At 36.3% G+C, this 17,773-nt stretch overlaps 1 protein-coding gene across 1 annotated transcript in view; it reads left to right on the forward strand.

The window, feature by feature from the left end:
• VPS41 (vacuolar protein sorting 41 homolog (S. cerevisiae)) overlaps positions 1 to 17,773 on the forward strand; it is a 186,294-nt gene that overhangs the window by 159,166 nt on the left and 9,355 nt on the right. The window contains exons 22-24 of the mRNA XM_012720747.1: positions 7,556 to 7,610; positions 9,510 to 9,650; positions 11,154 to 11,290. Coding sequence (XP_012576201.1) covers positions 7,556 to 7,610; positions 9,510 to 9,650; positions 11,154 to 11,290 — 333 coding nt within the window. The remainder of the gene's footprint in view (positions 1 to 7,555; positions 7,611 to 9,509; positions 9,651 to 11,153; positions 11,291 to 17,773) is intronic.

Genomic DNA, 17,773 nt, shown 5'->3' on the forward strand with positions numbered 1-17,773 from the left:
CCAGGAGGGAGATACAGGCTGTTCACGTCAGAGACACTTTTTCCAGTAGGGACTCCAGTGGCTCACTTAGGCCCTGCCCTCTGTCTGCTTTAAACATCCACCTTGTGTGTTTTTGTATTTCCCTGTCACATGTGTTCCCTTATAATTACAGTAAGTATATCTACTAGTCTCCCTTCCCCGCAAACTTATGCATTCTTCAGGGACAAGAAGGAGGTTGTCTTCCTTAGTTGAATAAACCCAGTGGCCAGCACATAGTAAACATGTAGGCAAGGTCTGTATCATGAGTGAGTGAGTAAATGGATACATAAAAAATAAATGCTGCTAGGTAGGACTGCAGGTGAACTTGTAAGTTTTGTTGAGTGCTGTTTCAGGTTAAACTGTTGATACAATACTTACTTTACTGTGTATGTGCAAGCAACCAGGTTATCCGAACCATTGGCATTAATGCAATTCAACACTATTTGGAGTGCAATTTAACATCTCAAAGTGTCTTTTAAAATTCATACTATCAGATAATAAGTACTTTTTAGTCAGCTGTAGCAATAAAACAAAAGTCATGTTTGATGTTTAAGCAATATATTAATTCTCATTAATATATATATAATTTAACATAATATTTATATATAAAATATAGAAATTATTTATTATAATATATAATCATTAAGCACATTAATTGATAACTTGCAGTTTGTGGCACATACGACTTTCACAGATGATTTGTTTACCCACGATGATTAACTTTTGATTGTATTGAATTAACTTTGAACCAATTTCAGCTCAAAGGATTCTCAAAATTTACAGTTATTGAAAAAATAACTTGCCAACATACAATGTTAAAAAGCTTCAAATCTATATATTTGGCCTCTAAGAATTTTTAAAGAATAAATTTAGAAAGAATCATTCTAAAAGTGAAAGCAAGTGTTTCCCTCCCTTTTCTCCTACTGTGGAGTGGCACCTAAGACATGTCTTACTGTGTGAATACCCCTGCATTGGTGTCTCACTTTTGGAGGGAAGGTGTTTCTGGAGAGGATCTGACTATCTCCAGCTGATCTACCCACAAGGAAACATTAGAAAAAATGTGGAGTTATAAATGCTAGCAGTACATAGAACTCTCTTAGAAAATTGAAGTTTTCTCTTCTGAAAGGTTGATTTTTAAAAGTTTCTGTCTGAACACTGTAAAGGATCAGTTGCATATAAAAGAACTCAACACAAGCATACTGAAAGAAGTTTTACTTTAAGTAGTTTTTATAAAATATTCAAGTCAGGCCCTCCCTTGTGGCGCAGCGGGTTAAAGCACAGCACTGAGAAGCTTAAGCCACTGCCGCATGAGTTCGATTCCCGCCTGCCCCATAGGTGACCACATGGCGAGGCAGACCTCTCCTGACCCGCCCGCTATTCCCCTCAGCAGTGTACTTTGTTGATCTGCCTGTTCTGCTCCCTGCTCTGTCTCTGGTGAATCCTCTCACCCTCTGCATCTCTGGCCTGAACCCCAGTTCTATATGAATAAATAAATAAATCTTAAAAAAAAAATATTCAAGTCAGTTGCCCACATTTTTAGAATTCCCTAAATGGACTTTTGTGCTACAAGTTGTTGAGATTTCGAGAGTTCTCCCTATGACATTATTTCTTCATCAGGATTCACTATGAGGAATCTGTATATTTATGAAAAAGACAATATCACTTTCCTTGTGGAGGCACCCAATGCCATCTCAAAGGAAATAGAAATTTTATTAATTCATGAAAGATCTTTTTCTTTTTTTCTTTTTTTAGATATAAGAGCTCTATATTCAGTTAATCATCTTAGAAACTAATTCCTTCTGGTTACTCAAAACATGAAAAAGCTACCATATGTATCAGTTCATGAAAAACAAGATTTTCCCGCATTATATATAATTTCAAGCAGGCTCACAGTGAGGAGGCCATGAAATTAGGACTGACCTTTATCGAAAGAGACTCAGAAAAGTTGTTGTTTTAAATAAATTAAGATCTTTTGGAATTGGCCCTCCCTGGTGTTACAGCGGGTTAAAGCACAGCACTGCAAAGCTAGCCACAGTTCGAACTGCAGCATGAGTTCAAACCCCTGACAGGGAGGTGACTCACGTGGCACAGCAGACCTCTCCTGTCTCACCTGCTGCTCTCCTCAGCAGTGTACTTCCTTGCCTGTTCCTTGCCTGTTCCTATGCCTGTTCTGCTCCCCTCTCTGTCTCCGGTGAATCCTCTCACCACCCCTGCACTTCTGGCCTGTGCCCCAGTTCTGTATGCATAAATAAATAAATCTTTAAGGAAAAAAAAGATCTTTTAGAATTTTAATGCTCTCCCATCTCTCCCACATATATAAACATACATGCAACAAAGAACTCTCTAGTTAAGAAGAGTTTATATAGAGTATTTATTCAGAGCATGTTGACCCACTATGGTTGATAATTCACTTCTGGCATAATAATATCCATGCCTCACTCCAAGTTTTCCATCTTTGCAGGGATGGAGTTGTTCTTGAGAGGGATAATTAAAACTTCAAGCTCTGGTTGAATCCAAGTCAACCTGATTTTGAATAAAATGGATTAAAATCCCCAATTGAATAATATTTGGCTAGAAACCATGTTTGCAAAGTGTTTACAAAGACCCTTTACTGCATCATGAGTTTTTGGGGATGTAGTTATCAAAGACCAGAATTTAGATTTTAAAAGTGATCACAACTCTTAAAATCCAAAAATAACCATAAGCTTTTATGAAATTGTTATCTGAAGGAAACAGTTTTTAGATATTTAGTGTCTACAGCAAGTTAAAAAGACAGTTTTTGGTTGTGCTGTACATTCATGTACTTTCTCTTTTTATTCACAAAAGTGCAGGTACATGGGTAATGTTATTTTATAAATTGACAAACTGGATCTCTTAACTTCAGGTCCCATGTTCTTTCCACTATGGTCAGGAATCATTTTTTTTTTTTAAGATTTATTTATTTATTCATACAGAACTGGGGTACAAGCCGGGGATGCGGAGGGTGAGAGGATTCACCAGGGACAGAGTGGGGAGCAGAACAGGCAGATCAGCAGAACAGCAGAACAGTACACTGCTGAGGGGAGCGGCAGGCTGGTCAGGAGAGGTCTGCCACGCCGTGTGGATCACCTCCGGTGAGGCGGGGATTGAACTCATGCGGAAGTGGCTTAAGCTTCTCAGTGCAGTGCTTTAACCCGCTGCGCCACCAGAGAGGGCCCAGGAATCATTTTTTGAGGTTTAAAAAAGCTAATTAAGATAATAGCAACAGTAATAGTACAGGATATACCCTAATTGTGGTGCATATATTCAAGAACCTAGAGGGTTCCTGAAGCCGCAGATGGTACTGAGCCCTGTATATAGTGGTTATTTTCCCTATGTGCTCATACTAGTAATATATCAATTAGGCACAGTAAGTGATTAAGAACAACAGTAAAGAATAAAATAAAGCAACCATAACAATATACTATAAAAGTTATGTGACTGTGGCCTGTCTCTCAAAATATCTTAATGCTCATAATATTTTTTAAAACATTATTGAACACAGGTAACTGAAACCATAGAAGGTAAAATCTTGGACAAGGGGTGCCTACTGTAAAGATACTCTGTAATAGTGTAATAATTATGAAAGACATTCATTTTTTAAACTGTTAAACTATCCATTGTTTGTGTTTTGTTTTCTCTCTAACTTCCATGTGTGGGCATCAGGGCTAGTTTTCTTTCTTTTTTTAATATATTTATTTATATATAGATATTTTACATCATTGTTCATTTTTGTGCAATATTTGACTTTATTTATTAGTTTCCACTTGCAGATCTGATTAGCTTACACCTAGAATAGTTAAAAGCAGAGATTGAACTTTGTAGCTTTGGCAAATTTTACCTTAATTTGTGACCTTTCTGATACCTAGTGGCATTCACAATGTGGCAGTATTTGTGAATTTGGAGGAATAAAACTGAAACATGCAAAGTTCATAGAATTTCATTAAAAAGAGATGATTACATAAAAGATGACAGTCAAGATGAGGCAGAAATCATTGTTTAATTTATAGTTGATAAACCTCCATTTACTCAGCCCCAAACTTTTTACTAAATCAGGGGAAGAAATTAATATATTTTATGACTTTTTATTCACTTTTGTTATTAAATTATCTTTTCACTTTTATTTTTACTGTTGTATAGGGAATGAGAGTCTCTATATCCTAGACTTTAAGTTTTAGCTTACCCACTCTTTCCTCTAGAGGGAGCACGGTAGTCCCAGAACATTCAAGAATCTAAAATAAGGAAACATGTTTTTATGTCCATCATACAAATCTATTACCAGAAACACTTTCTTTTTACACTAAAATTTCTGAAGATTTCTAGCCTCTATTTTCTTATTTAAGAGAAAAGGATAATTTAAGATACTGTTAGAAACTAGTCATGAACATTTAGAATTTTGTTTAGTTCAGATTTCAAAGACTCAGATTATCTTTGAACTTGGTGTTACACATCTTTTTGCATTCCACACCACTGTTGATTTCAAACTTACCTTCAGATATTTATCCCCTCCTGCATTATCATTTTTCATAGTGCCCACAAAGAGCTTCTAACATTGCCCTATAGAATGTTCTGTAATGACGGAAATGTTCAGCAGTCTACTTGTCCAGCCAGGTAATAACTAGCCACATGTTGCTATTGAATATTTGAAATGTAGCAAAAGTGACTGAAGAAACGAATTTTTCATTTATCTTAATAGCCAGTCTGCAGCTGCCATCTCAAAACAGCTCAGTGAGCCTTCAGACAGCAAACTATCTCACACAAGTCTGCGCTCCAGGATTCTGACATGGGGAAGTAACTTCTTAGGAACTTCTAAGTGGTACATTTAAAGTGTCAGTAAATTCCCAAGACAAAATTGATTTTTGAGATTTTGTTGTAATAAACAAGCAGTACATTCATCTTTACTCACGCCCTTAAGCATTCTCCTTCCCCAGCGGTAGTGCCACTTTCTCTGTGTCTGTGACAATCCCACTGAGCCCTAAACTGCCACTTGCTCTTCTGCTGCCCGAACAAATCTAGATGCTTTGTCAGTTTCTCAATAAATTTTTGTTGGAATAGTGCCAGGTCCTCTGACTTTATAATTTTATCTCTTTCCATTTTAATTTTTATATGTATATTCTGTCACTTGCAGAAGAGTTAAGAGTTAGTAAAAGTAATTCCATTGTCTTTGATGATGAATTATGGGCATAAACCATAGGACTAGATAAAACCTGGACTAGGTAAAACCTTTTTTAATCAAAATAAATGAGGATTTTCCTAAGGATTAGCTCAGATTAAGTTCAACTATGAGTGATCAAAATCCCAACTTAAAGTAGCTTTAAAAGAGTAGCGTTTTAGTTCTCTGTCACACGTGAGTCCCGGTGGAATAATCCTGCTGGCAGTGACCTCCCATGGGGTCAGGGACTTGGCTCTTCACTTCACCTGAGGTCCTTGTCTTTGTGATATAACATGGAATTATCCAGGGTTCCAGGAGCAGATTGCATGAAAGAACTGTGAACAAGAAACAGTTCACACACAACTACTTCTAAGAGAACAGCCTGGAAGTTGCCATTCCTTTTATCATCTCTGTGGTGTAGGTTGTCACATAGGAGAGCTATGTCATGTATGTGACATATGTGACAACCTAGGAAAATAGTCTCCTAGCTTAGAGACTATTTTCTTAATTCTGAACTGTTAAATACCAACTCAGAATCTTATTACTGTATAAGAAAAGGGAACTGATGGGGCGACTCTGTCTCTGCCACATACATTTTGAAAGGAATCTGACCGTCCGTCCGACCTTCTCATTTCTTCATTTAATAGTTTGTGTATACTTTAAATCACCATCCTGATTTCATTGCAATTTTAAGTAAGGTTTTTTTTTTTTCCTTTTCGTGTTTTGTTGTTATGTGGAGCTCTAGAATCAACCCATTATTTTTCCTCTTTGACTCTTAATATACAACCAGAGACACAGATTTAAATATTCCACATAAAATCTTTATTTAAACCAAATAATTAACTATTTCCTGGTATTATTTTCCAAGACCCCCTTAAATGAAAAAAAAAAAAAAAACAAATGAACTTGTGCTGTTCTTTTTATTCTCTCTGTCCTTGTTTTTATTCTGACTATTTAACCCCATAATCTTTCTCCTGGAACATTTTTCTGCATGCTCATTTATTTAAGACACTTCTTGCACACCTGCTGTGAGGCAGACACTGTGCCAAGCACATGGCTTAGGGTGTACATGGCCCCATTCAACAGGAACCAGACACTGAGGGAGTAGCCGACACACAGTAGTTACATGTGAAGGACCAGGCATGGTCATGAGAAAGAGTACTGGATTCTGAGGATTCTGGCATGGTGTGGACACCAAGGGTTACTTGTCTGGGGTGAGAGTATGGAATAAAGACAACATTTCAGGCTGAGGGCCCCTAGGAGAGGCTGAGACAGGTGAAGCTGCCTGGAAAGGCAAGACTAAATGTGGAAGCCGTATTAGCCACAGGAAGGAATCTCAGATTTAAGTAAAGTCCAATTACATAGTGGACTCTGAGATCAGATTCTTGTTGAACTCTTGCTCATCATACTACACACAGCACAGATGCCATCTTTTCCATGGAGCTTTTTCTAAAAGGACCACCCCAGAGCTCAGCATCTCTTATCACTGCACCTGTCCCTTGATTTATATTCCCCCTGGCCATGGAATTCTGTATTGTCACCTTCCCTAACCTGTGCTCCCTCAGACCCCCTTAGGTGGCCCTCCTTCCTAGGGAGCCACCTTCTCCTCCTCGCTGTCCCCCTTACATGTCATCATCACACTCATCTTTGCAGTTCTATCCAGTGATTCTCCAGTGCCTAGTGTATGGTAATATGTGCCAGTTCAGATAGATTATAAATAAAGACACAGGTTCTTTTTCAAGGAAATGCTGTCATCTAAGACATCCCTCTGTCCTTTACTTGATTTCCTCGATTGTCAAAGGTGTTTCTTCCCTCTCATTGTTCATAGATTCATGAGCAGAGTTCTCTTTTTAAACCCTGTGAGCAGGCACTAGAAGTATTCCCAGCATTTATTTGTGTATGCAGGCAATAAATGTTTACTGAGCTATGGATGTTTCACACTGGGAATATATAGCAGTGAACAGCAGTCATTGCATGGAATTCAGTATATTCCAGCAGAGGGAAACAGAGCTTAAACCAGTGACTGTGGATTAGGTGGAGAAGTGATGCTGTGAGGAAGTAGCATAGCAGCAAGGGAAAAAGCTCTGTGGGAGAAATCTTTTCTTTCAGTTTCTAGCTTTCTGCCTTTGTTCATGGAACAAATATATTCATAGTTAAATTGTGTAGGATGTGGCCCCTCTCTGAAAACTGAAGTGGTACAGCCACCAGCCTAGCCTAGAGATTTGTGTTTTTGGTTGCTGCTTTTGTTTGTTTTTAAAAGGGAGGTAATGGGAAAATTCTTTCCAACTTGTATGTTTAAGTGATTCTATTAATATTGATTCTAGTTTTGTAACCCGTAGTAACATGTTTACCCTGCTTTATTTGAAGGCTCTTGAGATCTGTCAGCAGAGAAACTTTGTAGAAGAGACAGTTTATCTTTTGAGTAAGTGGCTTTTATTCATTTTGGTCCCCATGAACTAAAATAAAAAGTGACAATTTGATGTAAACTGTCTAAGAGTGAACATAAGTTTAGACTGAGGTAATAAAGAGGCAAGAGTCTATTTTATAAAAGAATTTAACACATGGAAAGGAGACTTCACAGCTCACCAGAAAAGGAAGAATTGTTTAGTAAATGCTGTTGAAAGAACACATTAGTATTGTGTGATAAACATTAAAATCTCTTCATATACCTTACAACATGAAATAAATTATAGACAAGTTGATAAGTTGCTAATTAAAAAAAAAATCAGCTTATATTGTTATCATCTTGGTAGAAAATACTGTCTTATTTTCAAAAATTATATCCTAAGTAACCAGAGGAAACACCATTAAAGATCAAACTTTTGGCAGAAAGAATTTTTTTATTATAATCTAGCTTTCAATTGCCCTTAATCATTTAGCTGCCTCTACCTATATCACATGTACCAAGACAAGGAATTTATTATCAGCTTTCTGAAAATTTCCCAGTGAAGGTCTGTGGAGACATTTGTAGCATTAACATGCAGTTCATACCAGCTGTTTCTCGAGCACCCCTCTGTGCTATGCTCTGGTATTACCCTACCAGATCTTTCCACTCATCTAGCACTCAGCCTCATGGGTACCTTGGGATGACATTGTGAAAAGTAATTTAAATCTTCTGTCAGTGCATATGCATATACAGATTCATAGGTCCAAGCACCAAACTCTGAACCAGACATCAGTTATAGGGTTATACCTCCCTTAGGTGAAAACGTTTCAGGGACTCTTTTATTACCCAAGTAAGTTCTTGGCACTCTGATCACAACTTCAAATAGCTTTTCAATTTGTTCCTTCCGAGTCCCATCTAAGAATTGTTACACTAGTTAAGTTTTAGTCATAATGTCCTGTTGTTTGAGAAGCAGTAGAGAACTTACAAAGAAAAGCAGTTGCCCTTTTTAAGTCATAAAAACTTAAAGATACTATACACATTTTTTAAAACAACCTTTTTAAAAGCATAGGCTATGGAAATGGTATTTGTAGAGAAAACAAAGGTTGTAGAAAGTATAGCAAATAAGACATAATCAGTTGTCATCCTTTGATAATGGTTCCCTAGGGAGAAGGATTTAAGCCCATTACTATCAATAGTCTCTGCTTTGGGCCAGGGGTAAGGGTAACTGTACATAGTCTAGCAGTTACTGTCAGTCTCTGCACTGAGTAAAACTTCCTGTGTCTATATGTTTAAAACTCATGTAAATTGTTTACAAAGTCATAAAAATGCCCGTAGATCAAAGAGCCAAGTGTAAAGAAAATTAACCAAATTGTAACAGAACTGGTAAATACGTTCATTTCATGAAGGTTGTTAAAATGATTTCACCCCAACTTGGAAGAGAAGGAAAGGAATTTACAGCTAGTTGAATGTACAGTTGGCACAAACTGCACAAGGCAAAAGTACCTAACAAGACAGAGTGCCTCCAGGACCTATCTAAAGGAGCATGGAGCTACCAAAAGACACTGTAAGCAGAACGAAGTCAGACACAGAGCTGAGCTCAGGTTCAGATCAGTCTCTTATCAGATGCTGTGTGATCTTGGTTAATAGTTAACAGCCCCATTTCCTCTTCTGGAAAGAGAAATATTAGGAAAACAAACCTCACAGAAATACAGTGATGTCTTAGGAAGCACTTAACTGAGTCCTCAGCACAAAGTAAACACCCAGGAAATAGGAGCTGTGTATTATGCCATGTTATGGATAGTAAAAGTCCATGTCACATAAGAAAATATGTTTTGAACTATTTTAGACTGTCTGAGGAAATTAAGGCATGCCCTATTCGTTTCAATATGTCTTATTGAAATACCTTAAATGAAGTATTTTTCACATCTTTGCTAGGCCGAATGGGTAATAGCCGAAGCGCCCTGAAGATGATCATGGAGGAATTACATGATGTTGATAAAGCAATTGAATTTGCCAAGGAGCAAGATGATGGAGAACTCTGGGAAGATCTAATTTTATATTCTATTGACAAACCACGTAAGCAGAAAATCTATCTATAATCATAACTTTTGTCTTTCACATGGAGAGTTAGAATTATTTCAAGACACATTGGATGAAGAATATCACAGCATACCAGTAATAAACATGGGTCAGGAATATTGTAATGATTGCCATTACTCCTTCCGCACAGAGACCTGGACCCTCATCACTTTGCAAATGAATATGATAAAGAACAAGTGGTTAACCTGATAATATTAACTGTGTTCCCGTGATGCATAGCTCAATTGCTGCAGTCAGATTGGATAAATGCAATCTGCCATGGTTTTGTTTTATTTTTTGTAATTTGTGCAATTGGGCATTTAATTTGAAGTTTGTAGCCCTTATCACTCTCTTTTTTTGGAAACTTAACTGTCCCTGGGCTTATCCATACCTGGAGGTTTGCTACTGTAGTATTTATCTTTTTCCTGCTCCATTTTATCTGTGCAACATATCGAGTGTGTAATTGTTGGCCTTATATGTGACCATTTGCATTGGATATCCCATTTTGGAAAGAATCAAAAAGCAGTCCCCTACAAATCCTCTTTTGTAGATGTAAAAATGATTCAATGGCTAGTTGCTTAAAATTACTAATCAAATAAACAGTCAAAAGCAATAGTTTAAAATTTTCATTTTGGTGGGGAAAAGTTTATCTATTATAAGATTTTTCAAGTTCTAGAAATTGTTGTGATTGTCTCTTTAATCAGAAATATGAGTGGATAATGTTATTAAAGTCATTTTCACACTAAGGCAATTACATGCACATTATCTTTGAGAAATCTTTGCATAATTAAGTAGTTTAAGAATCTTAAAGGAGTCAAGTGGGCGTAATGAAACATTGTGAACTTGGATCTGGCAGGTTTGAATTTGGACTTATGTGACTGAATATATTCACCACTCCATTTCCCTTGTTTGTAAAATGGAGACAAATAGCATTCTTGCAGAACAAGGGGGAAAGTGTATTTGAAAAAAAAAAAAAAAAGCTGAGCCATAGTAAAATTTCAATTAATATTAGTCATACCCTTTTTTTTATTTTTAAAGTTTTTATTTAATTTTATTTTTGCATTAAAGAACTGAGGTATAGGCCAGAGGTGGGAGAGAAGGAGGTCATAGTGGTGAGAGGATTTACCAGAAACATAGTGGGGAGCAGAACAGGCAAATACATTGCTGAGTGGAGCAATAGGCAAAACAGTAGAGATCTGCAGTGCCACATGGGTCTGCTCCCTGGCCGGGGATGGAGCTCAGGCCGCAGTGGTGATGGTGCTGAGACTTACCCCCTATGCCACCAGGGAAGTCCCTTCTATAGCCTTTTGAGATAGCCAATTGTATTTTCTTTTATGTCATGAAGAAAGTAAGTCAAGATTCATTTTTGAGAGTTAGAAATGCAAATGGTTTTAACACTTGAAAGGAAGTGATTTTTTTTTTTTTTTTTTTGTTACTGACTTTTGGCCTACAACTGCATTGTATACATTGCTTATATAGTGTTTTTTGTGTTATTTTCAGCATTCATTACTGGCCTGTTAAACAACATTGGCACGCATGTTGACCCGATTCTACTTATTCATCGCATTAAAGAAGGAATGGAGATTCCTAATTTGAGAGATTCCTTGGTTAAAATTCTGCAAGACTACAATTTACAGGTCAGTATCCTTTTTTGGATATATAAGCATACTGAGTGAGTTGGCTGGCTACTAGGTAAAAATTTTAAGGGTTTATTTTAGATATCAAATAATTCAATTTGATAGTTATATTTTATTTAGGCTCAAATATTTGGAAAATTGTTCCAGTAGACAAATTTGAAATAGCACCCTTTACAGAAGCCATCCAATTTTGTTTATCACCCTTAACTTTTGTCTTCTTGATAAACAGGTCTTCTCATATTGTTGTGTAAATATAGCATGGCGTAGAGGAACATATGGGAATAGTTCAGTTACTATCAGACCTAACCATGAAAATCATTTTTAAGTACAAAGAATATTGGGATAATAAAAATTTGGTTTTTAAGTAGTTTGTCAATTTCCTTCAAGCCACTCAGTAACCCAGTGACTGAAACACATTTAAATACAGGATCTTATTTAACCATTTGTGTGTTTTCTAGACTAATACAACTTTATTATCTGCAGTAATTCCAAATTTGCAATAAGAGCAATGAAGTACATTTTGTTCATATAAATAATTAATATGCTAATTACAAAGCATTCTAACGTTTTTCTTAAAATGACTAGCAATTGTTATTTTCAGAATACTGGTGATTTCAGTAGAACTGGAAATTATTCAAAGCACATTTCTTTCAAAATTCAGACTATCCTTTTACTACTTCATTTGAAAAATAAGTGCTCTGATAAGGATGAAATCGCTTTCCTGGAAACATAAAGATGTTGCAAACAGAGCCAAAAGACAAAAGCATGGGGAGAGAAATGGTTTCAGCCTAAGTAAAGAGAGGAACATCATGAAGAAGATTTAAGGAACCATAATCACTATAAGGGTGTGGAGTGGTAGCCTCCACCACTATTCAAAAACCAAATTTTTATCCCCTCAATATTCTTTCTACTTAAAAATGGCTTTCATGGTCATATCTGACAGTAACTGTACTATTTCCACACGATCCCCAATGCCACGCTAAGTGGTTGAAAGGAAAAGAAATGGAGGAATATTGACAGCATCAAGAAGAGTTATGGAAAATATAAAGGAATGGCAGAGCCCCAAGCTATAAGATTGTGGCACTGAAATTTCCAGAGGCCACACTGTGGATGTTTTTCAAAAGCAGGGGGAAGGTAAGGGTCCCTGGAGTAGAATTAGTGGGGAAACTGTGAGACAACAATAAATCATCCAAGTAGGCACTGAGGAATGTGCAGCTGGTGGGAGCCCTTCAGCCAGGCTCCAGCATTCTCCATGAACTAGGAGATATCAGCATAAAAGTGAAGTTTTCCTGAAGGTTGTGATATCAGAAAACAAGGGGCTTTCACTGAGGGAGGCTTGTGGGAAATCAGTCATAATAGAAAAATAGGTATTTGATTAAGGCAAAGAAGTAGTGGACCTGTGGACCTATTCTGAAAGAAAAAAAAAAAAGATATAGAACTATTCATTTGCAGTGGAATTTGGAACTTTACAGAGGACCTGGAGAAGGAATATGGGAAGGATGATGAGAAAAGGACAGGAAGAAGAGTTAATGTGGACACAGGCCATTACATGAGAGATGACGTGAGGAGCTTGCATTCATGCAGAGCCCAAGAGATGCACAAAAGTCACCAAGTCAGGAAATAATTAGCTAACTCTAAGGCTTGAAATTGGCTTTGGTGAAAGAGGTTTCACAGCCAGACCCTATAAAGTGAGCTTGATAATTACCAGTATTTCTAGGTTTGCCAGGGCATTCCAAGTTTCAGATCTAGTGTGTTAACAACCCTCTTGCGTATTTCAGAAGATCTCTGCCAAAAAGAAGTGATGAATAATTACCTTTCTATCCTCCAGCTCAAAAAGTACAAGTTTCACCTTTAGGTTGAAAAATGTGCCTTACTTTTTCCTCAGCCTTCACAATGCCTACATAACCACCTAATAAGTTCCTCTTACTAGGCGCTTCCTCCAGAGAACCAACTCAACACCCCTGAAAGATCACTATTTAGCCTTTTTTTAAAATTGAGATAAATCTTGGTTTATCACACTGTATGTGACTCAGAGGCATAGGTCACAGCTCAAATGCATATTCCCCACCACACCCTCCACCACGGCACCCATAGCTCCTATCAAAGTCCATTGTGCCCTCTCCCTACTGTGTATTCCTCCCTTCCCCTCTTGTAGCAATTCAATTACTTTTCTAGGATTTGGTATTTGCTTGTTATTATCTCACCCTTTATTTTGCTTCTCTGTATTTCATATGTAAGTAAAACCATCCAATATGTATTCCCTCCATTTCCTTCCATGTTATTGCAAGCAGTGAGAGATCATGCCTTTTTATTGAGTAGTACTCCATTCTGTATATATATGACATTTTTAATCATTTTAAATGAATGAATATGCATAGTTCTGAGTCAACTGGGAATGAAAATAATACTATTAGATACAAAATGGATTCCATATAAAAACTACCCACTGGGCCCTCCCTGGTGGCCCCATGGGTAAGGACACAGCACTGCAAGCTAGCCACAGCCGCTTCAGTGAGAGTTCAATCCCCCAGCCCCAGAGGTGACCCACATGGCGTGGCAGACTCTGACCTGGCCGCTGCTCCCTTCTGCAGTGTACTTGGTCAGTCTGCCTGTTCTCCTCCCTACTTTGTCTCTGGTGAGTCTTCTCACTGCCCCTGCACCTCTGGCGTGTATCCCATTTCTGTATGCATAAATAAATAAATATTTTTAAAAATCAAACAAACTACCCACTAAGACAGTTGTTAAGTAATTTTTAATCTTCTTCATTATATTTTAGAATATACTAAGAGCTTTTCCTTAAGATATGTAAGTATGCAGTTAGTGATATGTTAAAAAGTCAAGATGTTATTTAGCCTGTCGTACAAAGAACAGTGGCTACCTAGAAATCTCTGATCAGTGTGTACCTTCTGGGACGGTATAGGTGGGATCCTCAAGGACAGTGACAGCCTGTGGAAACTGCCATCCTCGTCACCACTAGAGCTTAGATATCTTGTTGGGAGGCAATAGAGAAAAAATATTCTGCTGGGGACAATTGTTCAAAGAATTCAGGGTGTACTTTTGACTTGCATGTGATAAAAAGATATTAGCATTATTTTTTCCTGTGGAAAAAAGCTACTCTTTTTTATTAGTGGTGATTTATTTTCACTCTCTAGGCACTCTATTTAAAGAGCACCACTGCAAAAAAAAAACTAAAACCAATTTTGAACCAGTTTGAATCTTCCAGAAGGGTTTCACATACATGTTTTTTATTCTTTCTAGTTGTTTTTGTTAGCTTATTTCATAAAACTATAGCTAGTGATATGTTAAAAAGATTTTCACATGTCCTAACAGAATAATAAACTGTCTATTCTGTTAATCTCAAAAACTAGGTGAGGAGGAAATGTTCAGGTCCATGAATTTGCAAGAATCTAGAATCGCTTGTGTCTAGGGGAGTGGATGACCCTGTGGTGTAATAAAATCATGTATCAAGCATACAGATTCCATGGTTAACTGTAGTGAAGGGCTGTCACTAGGCATTTAGCATATTCATTATTTGTTCATTCATTCATTCATTTTGTTTTATATGCACTGGGAATCTCAAAGGGGCAGATTTACAGTAGAATTACATTTTAAAATGCCTTTGGCCATTGAAAATTCTCATTTACCAGTTTTAAAGAAGGTAGCAAGCATTGTGGAGAAGACCTTAAAATAAAACTCTGATTTAAAAATTTTATGTTTTTTGAAATCCACATTTTTTTCATATAAAGTTTACATTAGCTATGTTAGATGTCTAGGACTTAGCTAAAGTTAATGAAATAGTATGATCAGACACATCAATATTTAAATTTTAAAGTTTTAATTTACATTTGTATTTCTTGTTATAATTATTCAACAGATTTTAAAGACTAAATAAATTCAGTAAGATAAAAATAACCCTTATATTTCACAAACTTAAAGTGTGGGGGGGCCTGATTTGTTTTCATGTAAATTTCACATAAAACAATATGATATAAATGGTATTTTAATTTTTACAGTAAACTGACCACAGTTTACAAATTATTTTGTTATAAATTCTTTTTTAACTTTTATACTTTTAAAATATTTTTTATTTATTTAGCATCTTATTTAGATTTTTATTTCCTTTCCTATTGTTGGAATATGTGTTTTCCATCATCTTTGTTCTTAAATACTTCTACGTAGACAGTCTTTTTTGACAGTCATTTCATCCTCACACTAATCTTTCAGAACTATCATTTCATATTACAGATGAGTATATTAAGTGTCAAAAAGGTTGAATTGCTTGCCAGTCTTGGAAAATGATAAACTAGTTTGAATCCAGAGCCTCTGACTAGGTCAGATGTATCTCGCTGGTTGTCCCATAGGTCTCTAGAGATATGCAGTGATTATTATGCGGGTTATACCAGAGGAATATAATGGAAAATGAATGGTGTCTTTAGTGAGCAATGGATGTGGTTTTTACAGACCTGCCTGGCTTTGCCATTAACGCTAGTGTTGATCTTTGGGAAAAAACTTAGAAGTTTTCCCTTAAAATTACATCAATATTTGTCAAGCCTGGCTACATACCAGGATTATCTTAACATTTTTAAATTAACCTAATTTCAGATACTACCCCAGATCTGCTGGATTAGAATCTCTTGGGAGAGGACTAGGAGTTATGTCCTGAAACTACCTTCCTTTTGTCTGTTACTCAGTCATCCTGGTATTGGGTTATGCATGGATATTTAGGAAGCTCTAGATCAATAGTTCTAAACCTACCAACAAGTGTTTCCTTCCCCTCCCCCCCCACCCTCACCAGCACATGTACTTTTTTGTCTTTTTGATAACTCTTCTAACAGAATCAAGGAAAATGATTTCACATTTGAGCTCTAGCATTATATGTGGGCTTGTAAAGCCAGGAATGTCATTTGTTCTTCTCATGATAAGAACTACAGTATGAACAATCCAAGTCATCAAAAAGTTCAACATTTAAAGAATCGGGTGCTTCTTTTTTTTGGTTTGGATTATGATTACTATCAATGATGACCTACAGAGAAATAAAAAGAAAAAATTGGGAGAATCTAGAGTCTTACATGGTTTTTCAATAGCTGTCATATACGTTTATTTAAGTTTACAGTACTACAAGGTATGCTTTTAGCAAGTTGATTATAGAAGCTACAACTGATTGTCTTAGATGCAATGAAAAAAGCGTAAGAAAAGTCATATTGACAAACCAGAATTTTTAGGGTTTGTAGAAAGTAATATTAAGAAAACAAGTGGATGTGAAAAGAAGTTGGCCACAGGTTTGTATAAGCTTGGAAAAATCCAAGGCAGTCCTGTAAGGAAAGTCAGTCTCTGAAAAATAGCATTATACTTGCTAAGTTGTATCTACAGATATTTTTTGAGATGAAACTAATGCTTTAATAAACTAATGCTTTAATATTTTAATAATAATATTTTAAAGATGAAGAAGAAACCAAATAGTGCTTAGTGAAATTCTAACAGGAGATAGAGATTAGAAGTAAATATTAATAATGGTGCTGTTTTACCAAGTGGAGACATTTCATAGATGATAACAGAAAGATGTTTCAAGCTTGTTTTAATTTCTATAAGTGATAGCAAAGACTATGTAAAACACAGAATAGGAAACCGAGGTAAAACAGGTAAGAGATTTTGCTGGGCAAAAATGACTTGATCTTTGAGAGGCCAATACACATAATGTGGGAAACAAGGACCTTTTGGGGATGGAGGGGAGATATGATCCTCAAAACTGCATGCTTATAGGCCCTCCCTGGTGGCGCAGTGGGTTGAAGCACAGCACTAAGAAGCTAAAAACCACTTCCACATGAGTTCGATCCCTGCCCTCCCCGAAGCCCACTACTCCCCTCAGCATTGTACTTCAACCATCTGCCTATTCTGGTCCCCACTCTGTCCCTGGTGAATCCTCTCACCGCCCCTGCACCTCTGGCTTGTACCCCAGTTCTATATTCATAAATAAATAAATCTTAAAAAAAAAAACTGCATGCTTATAATTTCTATTGTCTAGTCCATGACATTCTGAAAGATTACATGTATTTCAGATTCCATAAAGTCTGAGAAAAAGACACAGGAAAATGACCATCAAAAACCCTAATAGACTAATTTAAGTTTTTAACATTTTAAATAAATAAGGAATGAAAGCTTATTGATAAGATGTCAAGTTCAGTGAGAAATAATATTTTAGTAATAATATTTTAAATATTCAAGTATAATAGATTTTGAAATAAAAAATACAGATGTGATCTATCTTGGTAAATAATTTGTTTTGCATAATGTGGACAATAAGCATATAAAGTAGAACTTTATTTTTCTAAACCAAAGAAGTTTTTAGATTTCTGGGTATGTAGACTGAATGAAATACCCCCTTCTATTTAAAAAAAAAAATGTTAAATCGGATATTTAATTATTTTTTTTTGAAATTCATAGCAGATCTCAAAAGAGATTTATCCACAAACAAGGAAATGCTGA

The sequence above is a fragment of the Condylura cristata genome, unplaced genomic scaffold, assembly GCF_000260355.1.
Source record: "Condylura cristata isolate star-nosed mole 26May11 unplaced genomic scaffold, ConCri1.0 scaffold00005, whole genome shotgun sequence".
NCBI classification, from domain to species: Eukaryota; Metazoa; Chordata; class Mammalia; order Eulipotyphla; family Talpidae; genus Condylura; species Condylura cristata.